The sequence below is a fragment of the Calypte anna genome, chromosome 4A (genome assembly GCF_003957555.1).
Source record: "Calypte anna isolate BGI_N300 chromosome 4A, bCalAnn1_v1.p, whole genome shotgun sequence".
In the NCBI taxonomy this organism is placed as follows: domain Eukaryota; kingdom Metazoa; phylum Chordata; class Aves; order Apodiformes; family Trochilidae; genus Calypte; species Calypte anna.
The window spans coordinates 7165446-7188219 of NC_044248.1; the positions used below are offsets into that span (position 1 = coordinate 7165446).

General features: G+C 37.3%; 1 protein-coding gene across 1 annotated transcript in view; it reads right to left on the reverse strand.

Moving 5' to 3' along the window:
- FAM184B (family with sequence similarity 184 member B) overlaps nucleotides 1–20837 on the reverse strand; it is a 34073-nt gene extending 13236 nt beyond the window's left edge. The window contains exons 1-3 of the mRNA XM_030449700.1: nucleotides 20703–20837; nucleotides 8984–9742; nucleotides 1791–1901 (exon numbers count right to left, since the gene is read on the reverse strand). Coding sequence (XP_030305560.1) covers nucleotides 1791–1901; nucleotides 8984–9742; nucleotides 20703–20837 — 1005 coding nt within the window. The remainder of the gene's footprint in view (nucleotides 1–1790; nucleotides 1902–8983; nucleotides 9743–20702) is intronic.
- Nucleotides 20838–22774: the final 1937 nt, after the last annotated feature.

Sequence of the window (22774 nt, forward strand, 5' to 3'; positions counted from 1 at the left end):
ATTTCTTTGAGACCTTTCAGTGGAATATATCGCCTGCAGGCATAAACACAACATTGTGAGATCAGACAGTGTGCCACTACTCCCCCTTTTCATCTCTCCCCCTCACAACTCCTACCAGTATAGCTTCCAGGCATTTACCCATGATGCCAGAACATCATTTTTTATTTTGAATGGACCATGATGTGTTTGTAAAAATATGTACATTTAGGGGGATTCTGAAAAGGATAAAGATGACTGATTTCTGACAATCCATGTTTTGCATAGTTTTCAAAAATTTTAAAGGTGAACTCTTTACCTGAGTAAAGAATTGCCATGTAGTCATCCTGCTTTTGTTTTAGAAGAAAATTACTTATCCAACATGATATGACTTTTCAAATAACAACACATTTGTTTTAGCAGAAAATTACTTATCCAACATGATATGACTTTTCAAATAATAACACATTCCTGCATAAATATTTTAAAAGATGTACCACACTGGAAAATTTATAAAACTTGACCTGCAATTGACTATACATAATAGATGTTATGGGTGGATAATCTAAAAATATCACATCTCAGGCATTTATTTCCAGGATAATCCATGCCTGGAGATTTGCATTATGATTTAGGTGTAACCACAGTGGGGAACAGCACATAACCTATGACATCCTCCAAGCAGCTTTGGGTTCTCAATGCTTTCTCTGTTTCATTCTTGATCTTGATGACATAGAGGGAGGCATGCCTAACAACTAATATATATTAAATTATTGCACATTACAATCTGCTTCAGTTACCACTCATACCATTAAGCAGGCAGAATAGAAGCAGTGATCTACTTGATATCAGTTATTAATTGAAATAAGTAAAGTTATGGGGGGAAAAAATCACATAAAAGAGAACAAAAGACAGGAAGAAGAAAAACAGAGCTTACACAACACTGCAAGAGAAAGAATTAGAGAAAATTACATCCCAAGTAGGCAACAACCCATTCTTGAGACATAAGCCTGCAAGACAGATGAAAGGGATGGAAAGTTGTACTCCCCAGAATATATCTTGGTTATAATCTTAAGCACTAGGTAGAAAACACTGACTAGCTGGACTCACTCTATTAACATACCATCAGCATATTAATGCACTATTAGCATACTAACAAAAAGTCTCCTGCTCTTTGAGCATGTATAATAAAAATCTTTAAACTCTGTCACTTTAAATGGAAGCAAAGAACTAATTAGCCAATCATGCATAGGAGTGATAGAATACAATTAGAGATAAAGGAATTTTTGATGATTCTGTGTTTAAAAGTAGCTCCTGTATTTCAGGAAGCTGAGGTTGCTTTGTGGAATTCCACCTTGCTCTCTTTTCTGTGCAGAACTGGATGTTACAGCATCTCAGCACGGTGGGTGAATGGCTCTTTACACAACAAATGGAGCAAGCAAGAAGGCTTTTGTCTACAAGTCCACACACACACACACACACACACACGCACAGTATTAATCAGAAGGTCAACAAGAGCTATAAAGAAGATTCTCATCTCAACCTGGTATACAGACAAACAGTCACCATGCAACCCTGATACAGCCAAACTCCTCAGTAAAAAGCCTGAATGTATCTCCATGAAATTTACCAAAATAAATAGGCTTGTTAAAATCTTCATTGATGTTCAGGAGCAGTTTTCTAGATAGAGTCCTTGCATATTATCTTGAATGATAGTCACAGCAAATACCATTAAAATCTAATTAAGACTCTCTCAGAGGATTGGAAAAATCAAGAGTCCTTTTTTTACTGGGTTCTGTCTATGCCCAGTTTACCTCAAGTGAAGAGTTTTGAAGTTTCCCAGTTAGGATTTCCTTCTCTTTCTCTAGTTCTCTTAGTTCACACTCAGATTTTCTTTTAAATTCCTCTAGCTGTGTCTGGAGCTCCTAAAGTAGAATTAAAAAAAAAAAAAAAAAAAAAAAAAAAAAGAAAAGAAAAGAAAAGAGAGAAAAAAGAAAAGAAAAGAGCATGCAATAGCTGGGACAAAACATGCAACACAAGAAAGAACATTTCTTCTACATTAACATAGACAATAAAGCATTTTACACAGTAGAACATGCTGCTGCTTGCACAATAATAGATGCTACTGCCTTTTAATGTCCCTCATGCATTATTCAAAGCAGTGTTAACAGTTTGGTTTGCTTCTTTCTAATAGGTTAGACAATACAACTCACACAATACTAATATATTGAAAGCTTCTCTAAGGTGGAAAACTACTGCATGAAGAGTCAGACTGTTTTGCATTGAGTGGTATAAAGTATTAAAAAATTAAAGTATTAAAAAATATGCAAGAGTCACTCTCAAGATCTGGAAAAAACAAAAATGTACATTGACCATATAAATAACCACATGACTAACTAATGGGCAGTTAGGGGAAAAAGGAATCAAAGAATGTATCCATAAAGGAAATACTAAAAATAAAATAAAATAAAAAATTGAAGCTATTGACTCATAATAAACTGAAAGAGAATATACTAGCATTTCAGTTTAAAAACGAAGTAACTGTTAAGTAGCAATTAAAGGACAGAATGAAGCACAGACATGAAAATTGCAAGGGAGAAATTAGCTCCAGTTTTGCCTGTAAGGAAAGCAGAGGCTGTTATGCTCTTCCTAATTAAAACCTGAAGATGCAGTGTTTGCAGCATTCTCACCTCATCTCTACCAATGGATTTCATTCTCTGTATCTTAATTCTATCTGGAAAAGAGATATAATAATTCTCAAATAGCTGTTATAGGCCTCAGTTGCATCAGAGGAGATAAATAGCACTAATAATAAAAAATACTCTAATTTTAAGTTTTACTAACTCCAAATTTTTCTGGTTTAATTAATATGAAACTCTAGGAAGAGATGCTTAAAAGCAATAATATTTATTGCTTTATAATGACTACTTCATTAGTCACTGCATAAATGTCTACCATTATGCCCTTTTCCTGAAGTATAAAGTGCTTAATACTTACTTTTGACCTGATTTACCTGGAGAGCTTTGGCCTGGCACCATTTTAAGTCTCCATGTCATACAGGCATAAAAAAGATACACTATATAAAATGCAAAATCCTCTTGAAAAGGTTTATAGTTGCTAGCATAACTACTACATAGCACTGCATCTTCACATACTGATCAAATGTTATCACCTTCACAAGCAGATAACATCATTTACTCACACACATTCCTTTTTGAGAAATGAAATTGATTAAATGCACACACTCCAGCAGTTTCATAGGCAGAAATGAATGCTTCTGATTCTCACTTAACACGATTCCTAGTTTCAAAAATCTATCAGGTATTAGAAAGCTCAACATTTAGTGATAGAAGCTGCATTGTTTTTATGACTTCACAACTGCTCAGCAACAAATTTGATTATTCTCAAGTAAATGTTAAACTTGGATATGTAGATCAGCTTTAAAACTTGGAAAAATGAGTAGAAATATCTTCTTAGCACCAAGAAAGATGTAAAGAACACTTAACCAGTAGTCTGATTGACCAGTTCTACAACTTCAATTTTTTTTTTTTTTTTTTTTTTTTGGTGTGGAAGATGTACAGAAAGTACATCAGGAGACAGAAAATAAATTCCTCCTTAGTTTATGCCCACATTTAGCAAACCACTTGGGCATGCACTGAGTTGTAAGCTTCACTAAGCATTAAAGCATGTGCATAAAATTAATCATGTGTTTCAAGATTTTCCTGCATTTGAATAGACTTCAGCTCACCTTTAGGATCCTGCTGCACAGAAACATTACAGATCACACATTTCCTGAAGCCAAAGGATTTGGCCACAGACAGCAGCTCTCAGGAAAGTGAAATTCTGTGGAGTATCTCTTAAGCCAGTCCCTGCTAACACACACTGAGAACAAAAATGACAGCTCGGACATCTAAAACATTTTGAGAGAGGGTATTGCTCAGGCAACTTGTCTGCATCCACAGGAAGGCAAGCATTCCTTCTGACTAAAGATAAATAAAGACATCACATATGTGTGCATGTGTTTGCAAAGTGTTGTAACACCTGCGCTCTGAATCCTTTTACCAGCACTTGGCAGAGTTGGATCATCTGCCTGAACAATGTGAAACTTCTATTCAATGAGCAAGGGGAGGGGATTTGTTGCTTCACCTTCTCCCCAACTTCAGTCCTGAGCAGCCTGTTCCCTCAGCACTGCTATGGGCACTGTTATGGGCCCCTCAGCTCAGGAAGGAGATCGAGGTCCTGGAGCAGGTCCTGGGCTGGTGAAGGGATCCAGCACAAGTCCTGTGAGGAGAGGCTGAGGGAGCTGGGGGTGTTCAGGCTGGAGAAGAGGAGGCTCAGGGGAGACCTCATCACTCTCTACAACTCCCTGAAAGGAGGTTGGAGCCAGGGGGGGTCGGGGGGGTACCAGTGGGATAAGAGGGCATGGACAAGAGGAGCAAGCTCTGCCAGGGGAGGTTCAGGTTGGATATTAGGAAAGAATTCTTTGCAGAGAGGGTGATCAGACACTGGAATGCCCAGGGAGGGGGTGGATTCTCCATCCCTGGAGATATTTAAAAAGAGACTGGATGTGGCACTCCGTGCCATGGGCTGGGAACTGCAGTGGGAGTGGATCAAGGCTTGGACTTGATGATCTCTGAGGTCCCTTCCAGCCCAGCCAATTCTAGGATTCTAGGATTCAATGCATTTGAGTATTTTACAGCAGAAATCCATAGAAATTTAAGTCACACATTGGAATACACCTGCAGGACCTTTTTCTTCAGGAAGGACCTTATATTCCTCACTCTGTCACGTGCAAAGCACACAAGGATAAGTGCAGCTAAGAAGGCAGTTTTTCACATCAAGGATAAATTAACTTCCCTGCCTATGGAGCTTTTCATAGAAATTCATCAGTCTGACTTTTTTTTTTTTCTCCATTTTTTTCCCCAGTAAGATCATAGTGAGAAAATCCTTGCATTTTATGTTAATTCAAAGTGCCTCCAGTGAGGATAATTCAAATGACTACGCTGTGACCAATAAGATTAACAACAGATGAATTAGAGCATCTATAAATAGAAGAACATTCTACCTTCTGTATTTTTTCTTTCAGCTTCTACATCATTTTAAAATGGCTTGATTTCTTTTCTATGCATCATTACAAGATCTTCCAGGCTTTTTAACAGCTATTCCTTCAGACATACCTTTTCTTTATGGGACTGATGCTTGCAAGTTTCCTTCTTTTATTCATATTCTCTTTTTAAATAGCCAGTTTCCAAAGTCTATAAAACACAGTAGCTATATAATATGACAGAATAGGCCAGAATTTTGGGGTGTCAGTAGTCTATTTCATAGTGAATATGCTATTTAGGTGGATATCCTCCTTTGAAAAACACTGACTTTATTTTAGTTAAAAGATGCAGAACCACAGTTTGAGGTTGGGTGCCTCTTCTGCAGTTTAGGGATGGGGATTTTTTGCTGTTTTGGTATGAGCTTTGGTGTCTGACTCCCAGCTATTCAGGCTTTCTCAAAGACAATCTCAGTTGTGTGAAAAAGTACAAAGGACAACTGTTTTTTGTTATGTTTCTGATGCCAGGTCTAATTTTCCAGAATGTTACTATAACAATATCTTAGGGGAACTAAAAAATACAGAAAATATTTGGGGATGGACAATTGATTAGTAGGAGAGATTATGCAGAGGAACTGTCAGGATGCATACATATACATTCCTCACCCTACTGAGTTTATTGCTGGTATTTCTGCATAGCTTTTTTTTGTTAATTTTCTCCTAGATTAAAAAAAATCAGTATTCCAACATGACCTCAATAGAGAAAGTTTGCATTAAACCTTGTTCTCATTAAGGTTTTGATTACAAAAGAAGTTGAACACCTTGCCCTGATCTAGCTCAAGGATATCAAGAGTTTCTTTGCTGTCCTGTTCTTTGCAGCAACTCTTGTACTTCAAGTTATGAACATGAGTCAGTGTTCCACTGGATGAGGTCAGAGATTTGGAAATCTTACAGAACTGGCTGCTGTAGAATAACCCAAAAGCCATTAATCTTAAAAGAGAAATGGCATTGATTTTATTACTTTTGGCCCACCATGCCTTTGATATTTGAAAGCAAACCTGTTGAAGCTCTTGCAGTTCTCCAGAGCCATTCCTATTCTGGCTCTGTTAGGTAGATGTAATTTGCTGCAGCTGAGATATTTAATGTTTCAGTTCATCTCCTTTATTAAGAACTTGGCTTTAGGAATTCAATGTAGATTCCATATGTGCTGTGGTATCAAAATTTGCATTTCAAATAGGATAAATAGCTTGTGGAATTTACAATGTGAGTGACTGCTAATAAGGGAAATACTTCAGAATTACATTAGTGAGCATCTTACCTGCTTTTTGTGGGATTTCCTTCTCTTGAAGAGTATTTCTCTCTTTGATTACACTTAGATCTTCCTTTCCTTTTTTTTTTGCAATACCTTTTGAACCCAGAATTTCTTGTGTTCCCTTAAGCTACACTTCCAAATCCTAAAATATGCATGGTATTACTTCTACATTTATTACATATATTTTTTTTTTGTCATCTGAAATAAATGGTCATTTTGTCTCTTGGCACAGTTCCCTCACATAAATCTTTCCCCTACAGAGATGATTTAAATGCATTTTTTGCTCTTCCATATTAAATTGTCTTAAATTTAAAGCAGAGACTTAAATTGCTGCCAGAATCTCTAATGTGGAGCCATTCCTTCAAGATGTAGCAGGCATCATTGTAAAGAGAACACTCATCAAGAGGTGCTATCTAAAAGATGTCTGAGATTATCCTAAACCTGTATCAGGATGTACTTCCATTAATTTCACAATAGCTTTGCTAAAAGCTAATGACTATAAGTTTGGGATTTTTCCTATTTGTTGAAGTACAATTGTTTGTAACAGAAACCATGATGCAGATGCCTAAAACCAGAAAAATCATCTCTTACAGGCTCTGCTAGGGAACTGTCTGTCCATAATGAAAGCCAAAATTTAAACTATGTTTAATGTTTTATTTCTGGAAGTTGTAGTCTCAGTTTCTAGATCTCTAACAAATATTCACTCAGCCAATATTGTTGTTTGTTCTATATGAATGTTCAGTTAAACCTCAAGGATTAAACCTAATTTGTATTTAACACTCTGTAACTGAAAACTTAAAGGTAAGCTGGTTTCTTTTACTTCTGGCATATGCCAAAATTCTTCCAGAACTTGACTGAGCAGATTAGACTTAATCACTTGTCACCCTTTATACTCTCTCTGCCACAGTAATAACAAAATTGCACTAATGTGATGACTTTCATCTAAAGATCTCAAACCTCTTGGCATACACTAAGGAGAAAACAAAATTCATCTTGCTTAAACATCAGTCCTTTCATCTTTCAAGCCTTCTAAAAACTTTTTTTGCCAGTATTTACTAATGATCAAAAGTATTACTTATTAAAGAAATGTTTTGCATTTCCCAGTCTGCTGTTGTCCACAGGATTCTGAAAGAAATGCAGTTTTTAATGGTGGCATAATAAATAGCCAGTTTAGAAAGGAGAAACTTATATATTGTAATTTAAACTGGAGAGAAACAAAATAACATAGTATCACACTAGGATAAATCTGGGAGAAGGAAACCAGGCACAATCTCCTTAAATATTCAAAGCAATATGCACCAGAGGTGTGTAAATCAGCATCATTCCATAAACTTAGAAGATCTGAAACATACTAGTTGAGCATATGTCCCATAGAAAGTATTTCATTTATATCCAGATGATACTGAATTTAGAAATTAAATTGCTAATGACACCACCTTCTTATTTCCAGTTCCTATTGTGTTTTACTTTATTTATTCCTAAAATACTGCATGTCTTAGAACCATAAAGCATGTGCATAAATTTTCATGTCTGTGTTCTTCATTTCTCCTTCCTTCAAATGCACACAAAAAAATCAGGATTTTAATTTTCTCTCTTCTCCTCTATTGCTTTTAACTTCTACAGAGCCAGGATACTTTTCCATATTGAGATATTACAGATTTCCCTGACTCAGTTTTTAAAAAATGGCTTAGCTGCATCTCTGCCATTTATTATATCATCTTTTCTGCAGAAGATAGAGGTTGTTCTGCTGTAGCTCTACACACTGAAAGAATGAAATCTGAATAATGTTGGGAAAAATTTATTTAATTCACATTCTAATCTTGTGGAACAAGAAAGCAGTGGTTGCCTTGAAGGCTCAACTCCCATTTTCAAAGAAGTGACTCAGCTCTGCACCATCAGCAAAACTGTACTGACAGGCAAGATGTAAGGGCAGATGGTGAAAAGGGTCAGAGCTGACTAGAGAAACACAGCTGACTGGGGTGAACCTCTGCTCTCTACAGGATGCTGGGGCTTCCTGGCTCTAAAGGAGATAAATCTTTGCCATCAGAAAACAATTACTGTTATTCTGAAACACTACAAGGTTAGGTGTTTTCTTATCTGTCTTATCTATCTGCAAGACTGCTGTCACAGGGCTGGGGACAGGTCCGGTAGGTGAGTTTGTGTGATGGGAAAGACCAGCAGTATTAGAGAGAAGAGGAACTGTTAAGCACAGAGCAAGGCTGGGTGCTTTGGCTCCAGCAGAGTTCATCAGTGTCTCCTCCCCATCCTGCATGTATGTACCACAAGGGAGAAGGAGATTGTACTCATTGCTAGCATTAATGCCTACTTGCTGTTCTCTTTACATTTCTGGAACGGAAAGGTAAAGTTCTGGTTAGTCAACAGAAAAATTTTATCTCACTCATCCCCTAGGAAATACAAAGTCCAGTTAGTCTTCAAAGAGTTCTCCTAATGAGTTACTAATAATCTTAACTCTTTCTTTAAAACTCTGAGCACTATATCCTTATTTCTCTTCTAAGCTTCTAAAAGCACTAAGCTTTAGTGCTTAAAACATTTGACTCAATCTGATATTTAAAAGAACCCTTATCTCCTGAATTCTGAAGAATTGATATTTTGCACTTTCATAAGCAGAGACACGGATCAGTCTCCTACTTTACCTGTATCCTCTCCTTCAGCTTCTGGGAATGCTTCTTCCTCTCATTTATCTTCTGGCTTTTCTCCTCCAGGTCTGTCTCCAGCTTCTTTACCTGCTGTAGCAAAAAACATTCCTCAGCCTCTGAACTCTTCCTTTGTTCCATGTTTCTTTGCTGGCAATTCTTTGTTTCTATCACAGATTGCTGCATAGCCTTTTTCAAAGTCTCTTTTTCTCTCTCATAGGAGAGCAGTTTGCTTGTTCTCTGAGTATATTCTTCACTTGCTCTCCAGTTCTCACTCTTCAGGTTTTCCATCTCATTTACTGGAACTTTTCTTTCCATGCTGTATTTTTCATCTAGAATTACTTTTTTATCTACATTTTCTCTCCTAGGTGCTTTGCATTCATTTAGCAGTCCATCAGACTGATGATTTAAGTGCAGAAGCTTGGTTTCAAAGTCTGCACTGGAATCTGCCATGACTGTAGGAAGGAATGTCTGTGCTTGTTTCATGTCTGTTCTTGGCTCCCTGTCTTCCACCTGCTTCTTACACAACATCAATTCTGCCAGGGCTTCTTCCTTTAGTTTTTTGTGTTGTTCTACTGCAGTTTCAAGGGCCTGAATACGTTTTCTCAGCAACTGTTCTTCTTCAGCTTTGCTTTTACACTGGAGAATTGTTTCTCTTGTCTCAGCAAGAATGTTCTGAATTTCTTCTTCATGAGCCTCTCTCAGAGCCTGTATACTAACCTCGTGCTCATCATTCTTAGTGTTCAGGGCATATATTACCTACAGAACAAGCAAAATAATAGGGAATTTACAGTAAATAGTAGTCATTAATTAATTAATGTAGCGGTCATTAATTAATACTAGTCATTAATTAATAGTAGTCATTAATTAATTCAGTTACTATATTTATCAGGGTGTTAAATGCTAAAAGAGAATTACTGCTGCAGTTTAATAAATGTCAGAAATCAGCTTTTAGCAGATTCAAGTGAGCCTCTGATGAAAATAAGCTATTTTTTAAAACCTTTTGATGCTTTATTTTCTTCTACAGAATGCATAATAATAATTATCATAGCGACAAAACAAATTATTACCCCAAGAAGGCATCACCAAAGTCTCTGTCAGAAAACTGCTTCATATTATGTTTTGTTCAGGCTGACAGTGCAATTTGGGTTCTTCTGAAGTCTTACTTCACCCCAGAGATTCACCAGATTCCACTGAGCATTAGAACCATCATCAACATTTTAAGTGAAGTATCTAAAAGAAAGGAAGAAACTGGCCTCACTGCTCTATCCATTATCCCTCCACTTTAGTTCAATATCAGCTAGAACCACAATGAAGGATTCTGACTGGAAAATGCGTGCTCCTAATCCTTATGATTCAGCACTGAAACTGATTCCTCAATATCTTAACCTTCTTAAGAGGTTTAATTTTTAGAGAGCTGCTGCCCCACACTTTATGAAATTTAAGCCCTACACATATGCCTTTCACTACCTACTGAATATAGCTGCTATATTCCTATTTGGGGCACTTTGTTTAAGAGACTGGAGTTATGTGAGATGAATCTGGGACTTTATGTTCCGGAAGGAAAAATAGTGGAAAATGATTTCAGCATCTGTACTTTGTGAGTGTACATTCTACTGGCTCATGGGAGATAAAACCCCTTAACAGTCACGTTGATAAACAGCTTCTTAAAAGTAGCTTTAAAATTGATCAGTTTGGCAATACAGACAGATTTGTTAAAGCCTACAAGATTGCTCTTTGAGTTACTAGCAGAATTCCAATGGCTCCTGCCTTCATCCAGCTGTGGGATATTGAATGCATTTGGAAACATTGTATTGACTTTAGAGCAACTCAGAGTTACATGACAGGTTGATTAAAACACTGTTACACACATACACTTGAACATACACGCATACACTTGAACATTAACAGTGAATATGAATTAGTCATGTTTGTCCTATTTCAACTTCCAAATGCTGTCAATCAAAACAGCATTTACCTTCTCCTTTATGGTCATGTAAAATAACAAAGAAGAAAACATTCAACTGCACCTCATCAGTGAAGACAAAGCTAAAGCATACAAACAAGCAAACAAGACTCTTCTTTCTTCCTATAGTAGCATTAAACACTGCTCATGTATGAACTTCACTATCATAATGAACAAAAATGGTTCTAGCAGGTTGCTTTACCAGCTGAATAAGAAGTGACACAGTTTGGTATGGAAGATGAGGATGAAAAGAACTAAAGAAAAGTTACAAATTACAAGAGCTCTTCCAGGCCCAAGTTAGTGGACACAAATTCTTCCAAACTGAGAAAGAAACAAGAAACACAAGAATGAGAAAAGGCTCTGAAGGGGGTGACAAAGCAGGGAAAGAGATTCAATTGCAAATTAGTTTACTAGAGACTTACTGAGGCCAGGTGACCAAATCAGCATCATCACCTTTTCACTAGCAGTGTTTGCATTACACCTTCACTGGCAGGTGAAATTTTCTCTGTGGATTGATTCACTGGTCTGATTCACAAGCAGAGCAGAGTGGGGTATCTTATAATATCAGCCTTAAAGAGTCCCTTCTAAATCAAAAGGCAGAGAAATTATTAAAAGTTCAGTAATTAGAGCAAATGGCTCTATATCCTTTAGCCTCCTCTGTCACTGTAAATATACCTTTTGGAAAATGAAATCAACTGCCACAATTTACTAATTAATACTCTAATAAGTATCTTTTTTCTAACACTAAGAAAGAATGCCTTCTAAATAAGGTACAGGCCTAGGCTACGGTTAGCTACAGTGATGCTCTAATTTTACACCAATGCTGACTTCGGCTGAATGACAGTGCTGTAACATATGATCTCATGGACTGCATCTCAGATCTTTCCTTAAGTCCTCTCTGGCTTCCTGAGAGCACAAGAATAATTTAATGCCTCCAAACAGCTGAAACAACTGCTGGTAACATTACCCATTTATGAGAGAAACTTTAAAAAAATTGGCATTCCAAACATCCACAGTTTTGCAGAACCTAAAATCTCAAAACTACCTTTAAAATCAGAAAGAATGCTATTATATTTTAAGGTAGGCTTTTGTTTTTGGTTTTAATTGTATGTTGGATTTTTTTGTGTGCTTTCCAGGTATGACTTCAGTACCATGCAAAAGCATAAAGTAAAATAATGTATTTTCCTCTGAAATGAAAACTTAACTCAAAATTTTGTTTTCAATAGCTGGAATTGTGGTTAAAAATATGAAAGAGTTTCTTTTGTGAGCTTTCAGATTACAGAGACTACTACCATCCCACTCACTGTGACAGGGCATTAAAATTATCTTGAATCAACACAGAACATAATAGTGTTTACTTTCACTTATAAAACAATAAAAATCATTTCAAGCCTTTCACTATCAGCAAGTTATTAAAAATATTTTTCCAAACATTTCTAAGCCCTCGAATATTTATCTATCTGTGCATAGTTGGCATTATAGCAAATTTTAAAAGTCAGAGATGCAAAGAATTCAGGGCCAACTTATGTTCAGTGGCATTAATGAGCCCAAAGTCAGAGCTGAGAATCCAACTGCAGCTCATAGTGCCAGCACCTCACTGAAAAGTCTGTCTGCTTTTAGCTCTGAAAAGTAAAACCAGAAACTAACGAGATTTCAGGACACAAGTTCTATGAAAAGTCAGATCAGAAGTCCCAGCATCAGGCTGCAAACACATGCAATTGTCTTGACAGAGGCTTAGCTCAAGTTCAGCTCTCACCTCTGGTGGCTACAACAACCCAAGCTTGTTTCTCCAGCTCCTTGGGCTTCAGAATTGCTGCATTGTTTGTGTCCTGCACCAGAATAAGTCCCAAACACTATACTATAAAAGAATTTTGCAGTGAAGGATAAAACTAAATTCTTTCATCCATTGCTCCAGCCATGCTAATAAAGCCTTTTAGGTCCTGGAGGAGTGGAAGAGGGGCACAGGAGAGAGGTAGCCAATGGCTCTGTGTGAAATCTGCTTGTGGTGAGATGCCCTGATGTCTCTTGAGGAGAAGCTCAGTATGCAATGTCTCACCTTCCTGAATGTCCCACAGTATCCACAATATTTGTGGTTTTTTCTTATCTAAAAGAAGAAAATTTGACTATATGTTCTTAAAATATGAACATATTGCCTTTTTCCCTACAGGTGCATCTCATCAAACATGATCCATTTCTCCATTAAACATCTAATCTGGGGTAGTCAGTGGAGAAAGACAAAGTGCCTCCAAAGATGATGTTTTTCTTTCCAATACAGGTGTCTAAATGAGGTAATACAAGGGAAGTGAATTGCTTCAGGTGTCTGGCTGTTTTGGTTTGTTTTTTTTCTGCATACCAAACTTCCTAGCTCCTTCTCTAGAGCTGAGAGTCCCATACAAAAGGAAGACACAAGTTTCAGTTCTCAGAGGCTGAAATGGAATAATTTTCCTCTGTACTCTGAAGGTTCTTTCCACCCTGTGTTGACTCAATCCATACTGACTTCATTTCTGCATACTCACTTCATGTTGTTTTACCAACACGATACCAACTGAAACAGGCATTTGGCATACAGATACCATGCACATCTGCTTTGATGCAGGATTTTGAAGAAGCAAGGTCTTTACCAGCTCTTTTCAGCCAGCATGACATTTACATTAAATACTTTTTTAATTCTCTGTTCTTCCTGAGATGAATCAAATTAATCCTTAGGGTATTTATCAGGTTTTTAATATCTAAAACTTATAGGAGAGTTTGAAAGGCTTATATCCCAGATGTCTGACCTCTGTAATGCTTCAAAAATATGCATCGCACTAACCAGAACCAAACACAGTGGTGACAGAATTTATTTGCCAAATTAATACTCAGTTTTTGAAAATGTTTCATTACATCCCAGATTTTTAAAGATCTCCAGAAAGTCTAAAATTGCAGACATATGTTGCTCAGTGCTTTCAAAAGGGTTGGTGGTTTTTATATATATAAATACATATATATTTTCTTATATATATATTGTATATATATATAATGACTCTAGAGATTTATCTGAAACTTCATCCTTCCAAAATATTTTTCAAAATCTTATACAGATTATACAGATGATAAAGCAACATTGTCCAACTTTACAATACAGTAAAGAAACAAGTTTGTCGACTAAGTTCTCACTTGACTTTTTCATACTTTTTTAAAGCATTTCTTTAAATATAGTAGAATTTGGAAATTATGTATATTATATATATTACATATAGTAGAATTTTGAAATTATGTATATTATATATAGTAGGATTTGAAACTTGTAAATATAAACAGTAGAATCATTCAATTATTTACACCTCAAGTGAAACAGGTGTTTCCAGGCACCTGTATCTTTTTGTGGAGACAAATATTTTATTGCAGGTGTTGCTTCTGATGTAGATTTGTGATAAGCACAGATAAATGAGATGTGTTTCTTCCTAATCCAGACCAAAGCACTTGGGTGAATTCTTACTCTCCTGTAGTTTTCAGGTGAAATTCTGATAGAGGAATCTTTAAAATTTAAAAATACTTATTTCCATGTTCAAGATACTTTGCTAATTATAAAAAGAGTGTGACTGTGGGGTAAAAGAGAACAGGATACTTTGAGGAATAAAGATGTTTTATACACAATGCTGAAATGCTCAAAAACTTAAAACCACAGCTTTTTAAGTAAGGATGTCTTAAGCTGACTTAAGACTGACTTCTAACTTGGCTATAATTTTCTCAGTTGTAAAATATTGGTACCTATACACTGGTTAAAGGAGAGAAGTACAGTTATAGTGCCCCTGAAAATGGTACTTTTCTGCATCACCCATGAAGAAAAGACAGAGTGTGAAAAAACTATAACCTTGACATTTTCTTGTGTGCAATTAATACATCACAACATATTTTACTATCTATTGTCTGCAATGCCCATGCTAATAAAATGCACAACATTTTATACATAAACATCCACTAGGGTTCCTTGTAAAGGTGACTTGAATTTAGTATGTAGTTTCCCTTATAAAGTAGCTTTGAGCTGTGGATTGCTAAGGCTGAAAGATTTTCTGCAAACTTGATACAGTCACTGACAAATCTATATGGTAAGAAGGTAATCCCAATACACAGATGTCATTCTTACACCTTGAGTTAATTTAAATGAAAATTTCTAGCTATTCAAATGATAAGACTCTGAGTTCCTTCTTAATAGATATAGTGGCTTTAACACTGCTTTTGGCTAGATGATTAACATAATTTTATGACATTGCATGTGGATTTTATAATCCAATAGTTCTCTTTTAGTTCTGTAAGGAAATTATAGTGATGACAAGTCAAGAAACCTTAGTCTGCACATTTTTTGTCAGCTGATAGGCAACACAATGTTATCTTTGAAATCCTGAGAGAAAATTGTACATAAAAATCAGGAAAACAAATACATCATCAAGTAAAGTACATGGGGATATTGAGAACTGTCTTTTTTAGTCTTTTCAGTACATAATGTAAGCAGCTTTATAAAAAGGCTCTCTCTGCCTGCATGGAAACCAGCTTTTTATGTTTTGCCCAAAGGAAAAATATGTTGCTCCAAAAGTATGATTCTAGTTTTTATGCTGTTCCATTTTGCTGCATTACTGTAGAATACTGAATACCTCTCTAGAGAACTGAGATCAAAAAGCCTCAAGCACTCAGGAGAGCTCTGGTAGCATAACAACTAACTGCTCATCAGCTGAGCCACTGTAAGCATTGCTTACTGGGTACTGTTAACACATCTCAGTAAAAAAGGGCAATAAACTGAGCTTAAACTATGTGAAAAAGGCAACACATTTTCAACTAGAAACATGAGTAGACAACAGGAATGCTCCATTACAGTCACTCAGCTGACAGGTGCTTCCACAGTAAGCCACTAAAATTTCATGCTGTATTCCTAACCCTATCAGCTATTTTTTAAAAATGGCAAATAAACCAGGAAAGGTTTATTTACAATATCTAATATGTGGCCATGCTAAAAACCTCTGGAGTGGTGTAGTCTGCCCTCATATACATACCCTGACACTTTCTAATTCTTCTGTAAATTTCTACTCTTAGAATGAAGCTAATAGGACTAAACATGAGCATGTATCTCCTACATTCCTGTACAAAATTCAGACATCTTTCCTTAAATAATGAACAAAAGTTGCTTATCTGACTGATTTTCCTCTGAAGCTTATTAAATAATGGTCATATTTTCTACCCAGGTGAGTGAGCTGAGGGGCAATAAATTCCTGGTGACTGGTAGTGATAAGCAGATGGAGTGTAAAACATGTTCAGCTACTCCAGATTACGGAATGTGTGTCTATGTTGCTGCTTCTAAATGAGAAACACACACGTTTCCCTATGACATTTCTTTCCCCTGAAGGAAAAAAAAGGCTTCCTAATTGTGCTTTACCAGCAATTATCTTTTCCCTGCATCAGCACTCTTCTGTTAAAACTCACAGTATCCAACATACATTCTTGCCAGACTGCTTGATTTTTTTACTAACAACCTATTTACTTAACCAGAAATACTGTAATTTAAAATGTGCTTCTCACAACAAGGTTCCCAGCTTTCCAGTATAAAGTCAAATGAACCCCCAGGGAAAATGAGTCTGAGGAGATCTACACTCATTAAAAACATTCCTCCATTAGTTTCTAGGATTGTGACTCTTAGAAGGAAACAGAACCACTTTGAGGCCTCAGTAGCTCTCTGATGACCAAGTAATGTCACTATCCCAGTTATTCATGTCAGGCTTAATTCCAGAACTGCAGTCTAGTACAGCAGGTTTGGTTTGAGCTCCAATGGCAGAGTTCTGAAAAGAAGCCTGAATAGCACAGATACCTGCTGTGTATCTAGTTGCTGCCAGCACTGTCTGGACTGCCTTTCCAGTGAAAGCTGATCTGTTCTCCTCAGCACTCCTATTCAGGAGCTCATTTGCGTTTCTCATCCTATCTCAAGTTAAAAGAGCGGTCTTGAGAATCCCTTGCCACATAAAAATCCTGTAATCGCAAACGTTAGAAACCCATAGCTTGAGGCAGCAGGGCACCTGAAATGTTTTATAAAGTCACCATGCATTTTAAACTTCATGTTATTGCTAAACAGATCATAAATACAAGGAACTGGAGAAAACAAAAAGCCCTACCCAGTCTCAGACTTCTGATGGAAGAATCTAAACTTAATTACTGGTCCAAAATCATGCATTCTACTACAATCATAAGAATAAACTAAATTCAAGCCTCTATTAATTTGAAAGCACTAGCATTGATGAAAATTACCCACCAACTCTGTAACTTGTCTATGTGAATTACAACTACAAATGGACATTCCTATTTGCCAGCAGAATGCTTCTATTTTAATTTCCATAAATGCATAAATCAATGCACAGCTCATCTGGAAATAGCTGCTATGTTATCTGATTTTGAGGTCAAAATTCAGAAGGCCTATACAGCTCTTATCTACATTCACTAATCTTACTAGGGATTTTAAACTTTATTTTAAAAAATCAATCCTGGGAACAAAAAAATTTCAATTTGTACTTTTTAATATACCTATATATGTGTGTGTGTATATATACATATATATACACATACATACTTCAAACAAAATATGGTTGTCCCACATATTTATTCAGCACTGTGAGCTGAAACTTTAGGAGAAAAACCTAACTTGTACAACAGTAATACAACCCTGCCATGCTTTCTTTAGTGTACTTCAAATGTGGGCAGGCAGAGGTCTAATGGTAAACACAGATCTGTGGCCTCTTCTGCCTAGAAATGCAAAGGCCACCTCACTGCTGGGAAAAGGGAGGAGGCAGAGCAGATCAGGGAGCCTGGCTGAGCTTACAAATACAGGATGAAAACTTATTATGTTCTGCCAAAATGTATGTCTCCAAAACCAGAAAAAGCTGGGCAGTAGAATGAGAGCAGCTTTCAGTATCTTTTTGTCCTGACTAGCTGTGGGGAATCCCTGTACCAGCCCACATTTTACAGTGTAATCAGCACTTCATGTAACAATGGAAACTGGAGCACCTCACCCAGTTTGGTTCTCCAGTTGCTGCCTTTCCACATTCCTCCTTTGCAGGAGAGAGTAGGAGGAGGTCACTACTGACTACACAACAAAGAAACAGAATTTAAGTCAAGCTCTGCATGTTACATCCAATTTAAACATTTAGTATTCATTTCTCCAGGCACAATGCAGAGTGGATGAGTAATTAATGACACCATTATCTCCCCACCAATGAAGTCTAACATCACTGGGACAGCAAGATGCAGCTGTATACCAACAGACAGCAATGTTGCACACCAGGCTAGACACGTGAAAGGAAAGTGCTACAGGCAATTTAAAGTAAGAAGGGATTCTATTATAATTATCCTGGCTGTAGGATAGCCAAGAAAAATACTGATTTGAAAGGCAGCTCTAGTTCCTAGGCCAAAAATTATTATAAGAAATTTAACATATAGCCAATTTTCAGATAATCTGGCTTCAGGTTTTTCTTCTCAGATGTTTGCTGTAGTTACAGTATTAGTCTACCCAGAAGTCTACTCTGGAAGTGCTCAAGGACATATTGAAGGGGGCTTTGAGCAACCTGGTCTAGGTAGGAGGTGTCCCTGCCCATGGCAGAAGGATTGGTTCTAGATGACCTTCAAGGTCCCTTCCAATCCAAACTATTCTATGAATCTATGGTTCTATGAATTTAAAAGGGAAAACTTATTATTAAAATCTCATTTCTGCTACAAGTTCTCTGAGTGTATTGTTATTCCAGACAAAATTGCTTCTTAAAGGCCATGTTCCAAATGATGTGTTTCAGAACGATATGCTCTTCAGAACTACATTTCTGAGTGTAAGGTATAAATCCCCTTTATTCCAGATACTCAATATCCAGAGGGAAAATTCTATTAAAAGCAATTACCCCACAAACATTTTAATAGGAGACATTTTAAAAAAAAAAATGCAATAAAATTTTGCCATGAGGTGGTTCTTTTTTGCAGAAGTGATTTTTTTCCCCTCTTGCTACTAAAATTGCAGAACTTTCTTCCTCAACCCAAAGGCAAGCCTTATAGAGTAACACAAGAGTTTTCAGAAAGGAATGCAATATTTCCCCCTCCAAATTTAGTTGAGATTAGAGAGAGACTTTCAAAAGAATCACTTTTTATAAAAAGGAAGGCACAGAGATCTCTACAGAAAAGGTTAGCTTGAGAGTTGAACATTTTGAACAAGTGTTTCTCTGCATAGATATCACCAATATGCTCTAATTCTGCTGTTAAAAAATTAATAACCCCAAAAGATAAAGTTGGTGATTCCTCAACTCTTCTAAGTAACAGCTTTCAATTTATAGAGACCCACCTATTGCTTTTGCATTAGAAAAGGTAATACTATGATTCTTTGATTTTATACTTATGGATAAATTTTACTTAGTGTGCAAAATTTATCAAAGACAGCAAGTGAGAAACAGACAGAAAAAAAGGAACAATTTAAGACACCTTAATCTAACTTACAGTCATTTTCCATGACATTTTGCTGTTGCTGAGGCATCAGGAATGTTATCCATAAACAGAAAGTGATTCTAAATTTTTACAGACTTCATTGATCAAACATATTTGTGTTTGAAGCAATAATTTGAAAAAGATGTTTATTTGGACGGTTTTCCTTCAATTACTAAAGAATGAAAACATAACTTGAAGAGTAATGTGTGCATTTGTGGGCAAAAAGGATCAGATTGTGCACAAATACTATTATACAAACGTAGAATAAAAGCACTGATGTAAATATTGATATAGTACAGTTAGTATAAAGTAGTATATGTGTAAATATAGATAGCACTTATGTATTCATGACATATACATTTTTCACATACAGTCATCATAGATGAGAATAATGGCATTGTAGATATCAAGCTATTCTACTATGAACATCTTAATGACCTCCTGTTGTCTAAACTGTCTTTTTCGACAGTATTTTTAAGTTGTCAGTCTTTTTCATTGCTAATATGTCTTTATCAAATGCAGTGAGGTTACAGAACATGTAAAAAACTTGTAGTAAACAAGGGTAGGAAACAGCTTTTTCTCACAGGGGAAGGTGTAGTATAAAAATAGCTTAAATTCTCCTACAGGTTTTCTCTCATATCTCAACAAAGTGTGAAAAATGATAAAAATATTTCGTAGTGCATTGTATAGTAGTGACTAAAAAGTTTCACTACAATATACTACGTAATTTAGTCCTGCCTCTTTTACAACTCCTGTCTTCCACCAAGGTCATTTAAGGTATCTACTAAGGCACATCAGGAACAATCAATACAAACCACCGAGTAATATTGTACCACAGTTCGTCTGTACCTTTGCAACAATATTACTCGAGAACCCATAAACCGCAAAGGAATTGCTGGCTTCGCCATTCAAGAAAAAAAAAAAAAGAAATCGACAGTCCCTCCGAGCAGCACACAGACGAACCCTGTGTTTTCTTAGAGATAGAGCCCTTTTCGCTATCGTAGCATGCTAATTAGAGCTGCTAAGTGCGAGACGCTGACGGCCAGCCACAAAGGCAACCAGATAAAGCTGCTCTGGAGTACGCACCCGCGGGGGAACTGTTCGAAAGGGAAGTTTGTGTACATTGATGTGCAAGGAATCACCTTACAAAAGAGGACGGGTTTCCCTTTCCTCCCCTCAAACAGGAGCCATTAAAGGCAGCTCTGACCAGCCCGGACACCCCTGGCCAGGACAGCCTCATCTCCCTGGGAAGGCTGCCCCGGCGGCGAGACCCACCTTAGTGAGCTGTGCGATCTTCTTGCACATCTTCATCTGCATTTCCTGATTGCATTCCTCTGCCGAGATGCTGCGAGCAGCTTTAGATCCATTGTAAGTCCCGGGCTGATGAACCTTGTTTATGCCAGAGGCCATTAGGCTTGAATCTCAATCAAGCCAGTCTGTGTACGCTCCGGGTAGGGCGATCCTGCCCCTGCTGCTGCCCTCTCCTCACCACCCCGGCGCCCTGCACGCAGTCAGACCCCCATAACCCTGAAGGAACTTCAGCCCCAGGCAGGGCAAGCTCCAGCCGCCGCTCTCCCTTCTGCAGATGTCCCGGTCTTTCAGCAGAACACCGCATGTGCCAACATCCTGATCGGGATTTTTTCCCCCCTCCCCTGCTGCTCCTTAAATGGTTGAGCTTCCGCCAGGAGAAGATGCCAGCGGCTGGATGCTACTAATTCCCCCCAGGAGACGCCGAGCCAGCTACGCGGGCAGCAGCACAGACATTGCTGGGGATTTGTTATAGGGACCGTCCGCAGATTAAATCATGTTGCCTTCTGGGTCTGCCAAAGGGCTGCAGATGCTGGCATCCTTCGTAAGCTCTGCTATCTTGGCAATCCTCTCTTGAGTCCGGATGGACCAAGAAGTCATGAAGAAAATTTTCATCAAGTTTGCTGCTCTGCTGAGAGCAGAATGGAGCCGTTCTTCCAGGTAAGAGGGGCACTCTTGAGCATATCTGAGCCCGGGAGGGGTGTCCAGGCTGCAGTTCACCTGTCTTATCTAAAGAGACTGCTGGTCAGGTAACCTCAGTTGCACTAAAGGCATTGGAAAGGTGCCTGGAGAAAACTGACAATGTTACAGGTAATTTTAATTTTTTTTTTTTTTATTCATCTCCTCCAGTCTTCAAAGAGACCAGGATTGGACTGTACATGTAAAAGTAAACGAAAGGACAGAAAAGGCAGAAAAAAAAGCACAAAGAAGAAAAGGTATTAAAAGAATGTGGTTTTAAAAGAAGGATGCTTCAGTGAAGTGTTATGCAAGAAGAAAATGGTTAGTGGACACGTTAAAACAAGTCTAGCAAAGAAAGGTGAAGGAGGAGAAGGCAAAGCAGGGTGAAGTCAGAGTGGTGGAGAAGAGGAAAAGGGAGAAAGACAGGTAAGAGAAGCTAAAAGTTGCTCAGCCCCCCTTTGATGTGTCACAGCAGCCAGCACAAGAGCCCCTGCAGAGCAGGTTGAGGGCCCTGTCTCTGCTCACCCTGGCTTGCAGCCCACCAGAAGGGACATGAGGCTGCTTCCTCCCCCCCTGCCCCATTCAGGTAAGGAAAATCCTCATATCTGAGGTGCAGGTGGGCACACAGGGACTGCCAAGCACATGTGAATCAAAAATAGTTCAGTCTGCATTATTAGTTACACTTAAAAGTCCTGGGTTTTTAAAGCCACAAGAATCACAAATTTTTTACCTTACTGGTCTTCTCTTTCTCCAGACTTCTATAGGGGAAAAAAATTAGATGAAGTTAATTGTCCTGTAAAATATCTTAAATAGAAAGATAGTTAGAAATTTTTTTTCTTCATAAAATATAACCTTAAAAAAAAGCCAACTCATTGAGAATTTGCTGTTGATTTAAGTGTTTCTGTCAAGTGACTATTTCTTAAAAGTAAAATAAAAACTTTTAGAAAAAAGTTCACATATAACATTCCATGTTACTGTTGCGCTTAAAGAATAAATTTCCTGCTCTCTAATAACAGCAGGAGATTACATTAGATCCATACATCTTAAAAGTTAGTGAAAAATAGAAATTACTCACCTTTAAAAAGCAGGTATCTGTTTAAAACACACGCAAATGTGTGGTAGTAAAACACATCAGGAAAAAAACCTCTGCCACATCTAGAAATTATTTTAAAAATTAATTTTATCTATAAATTGGAACACTTTTTCTCCTGCTGCTGCCTGCTATTAATCACATGCAGCTCATATACCACATAACGCTTGACATAATTTCAAAGAGAAAATAATTCTTTTGTTGTTAAAAAACTGCTGCTTAAACACCGTGAAGATTAAAATCTGGAACAATACTGACCCCTAGTGCTTAT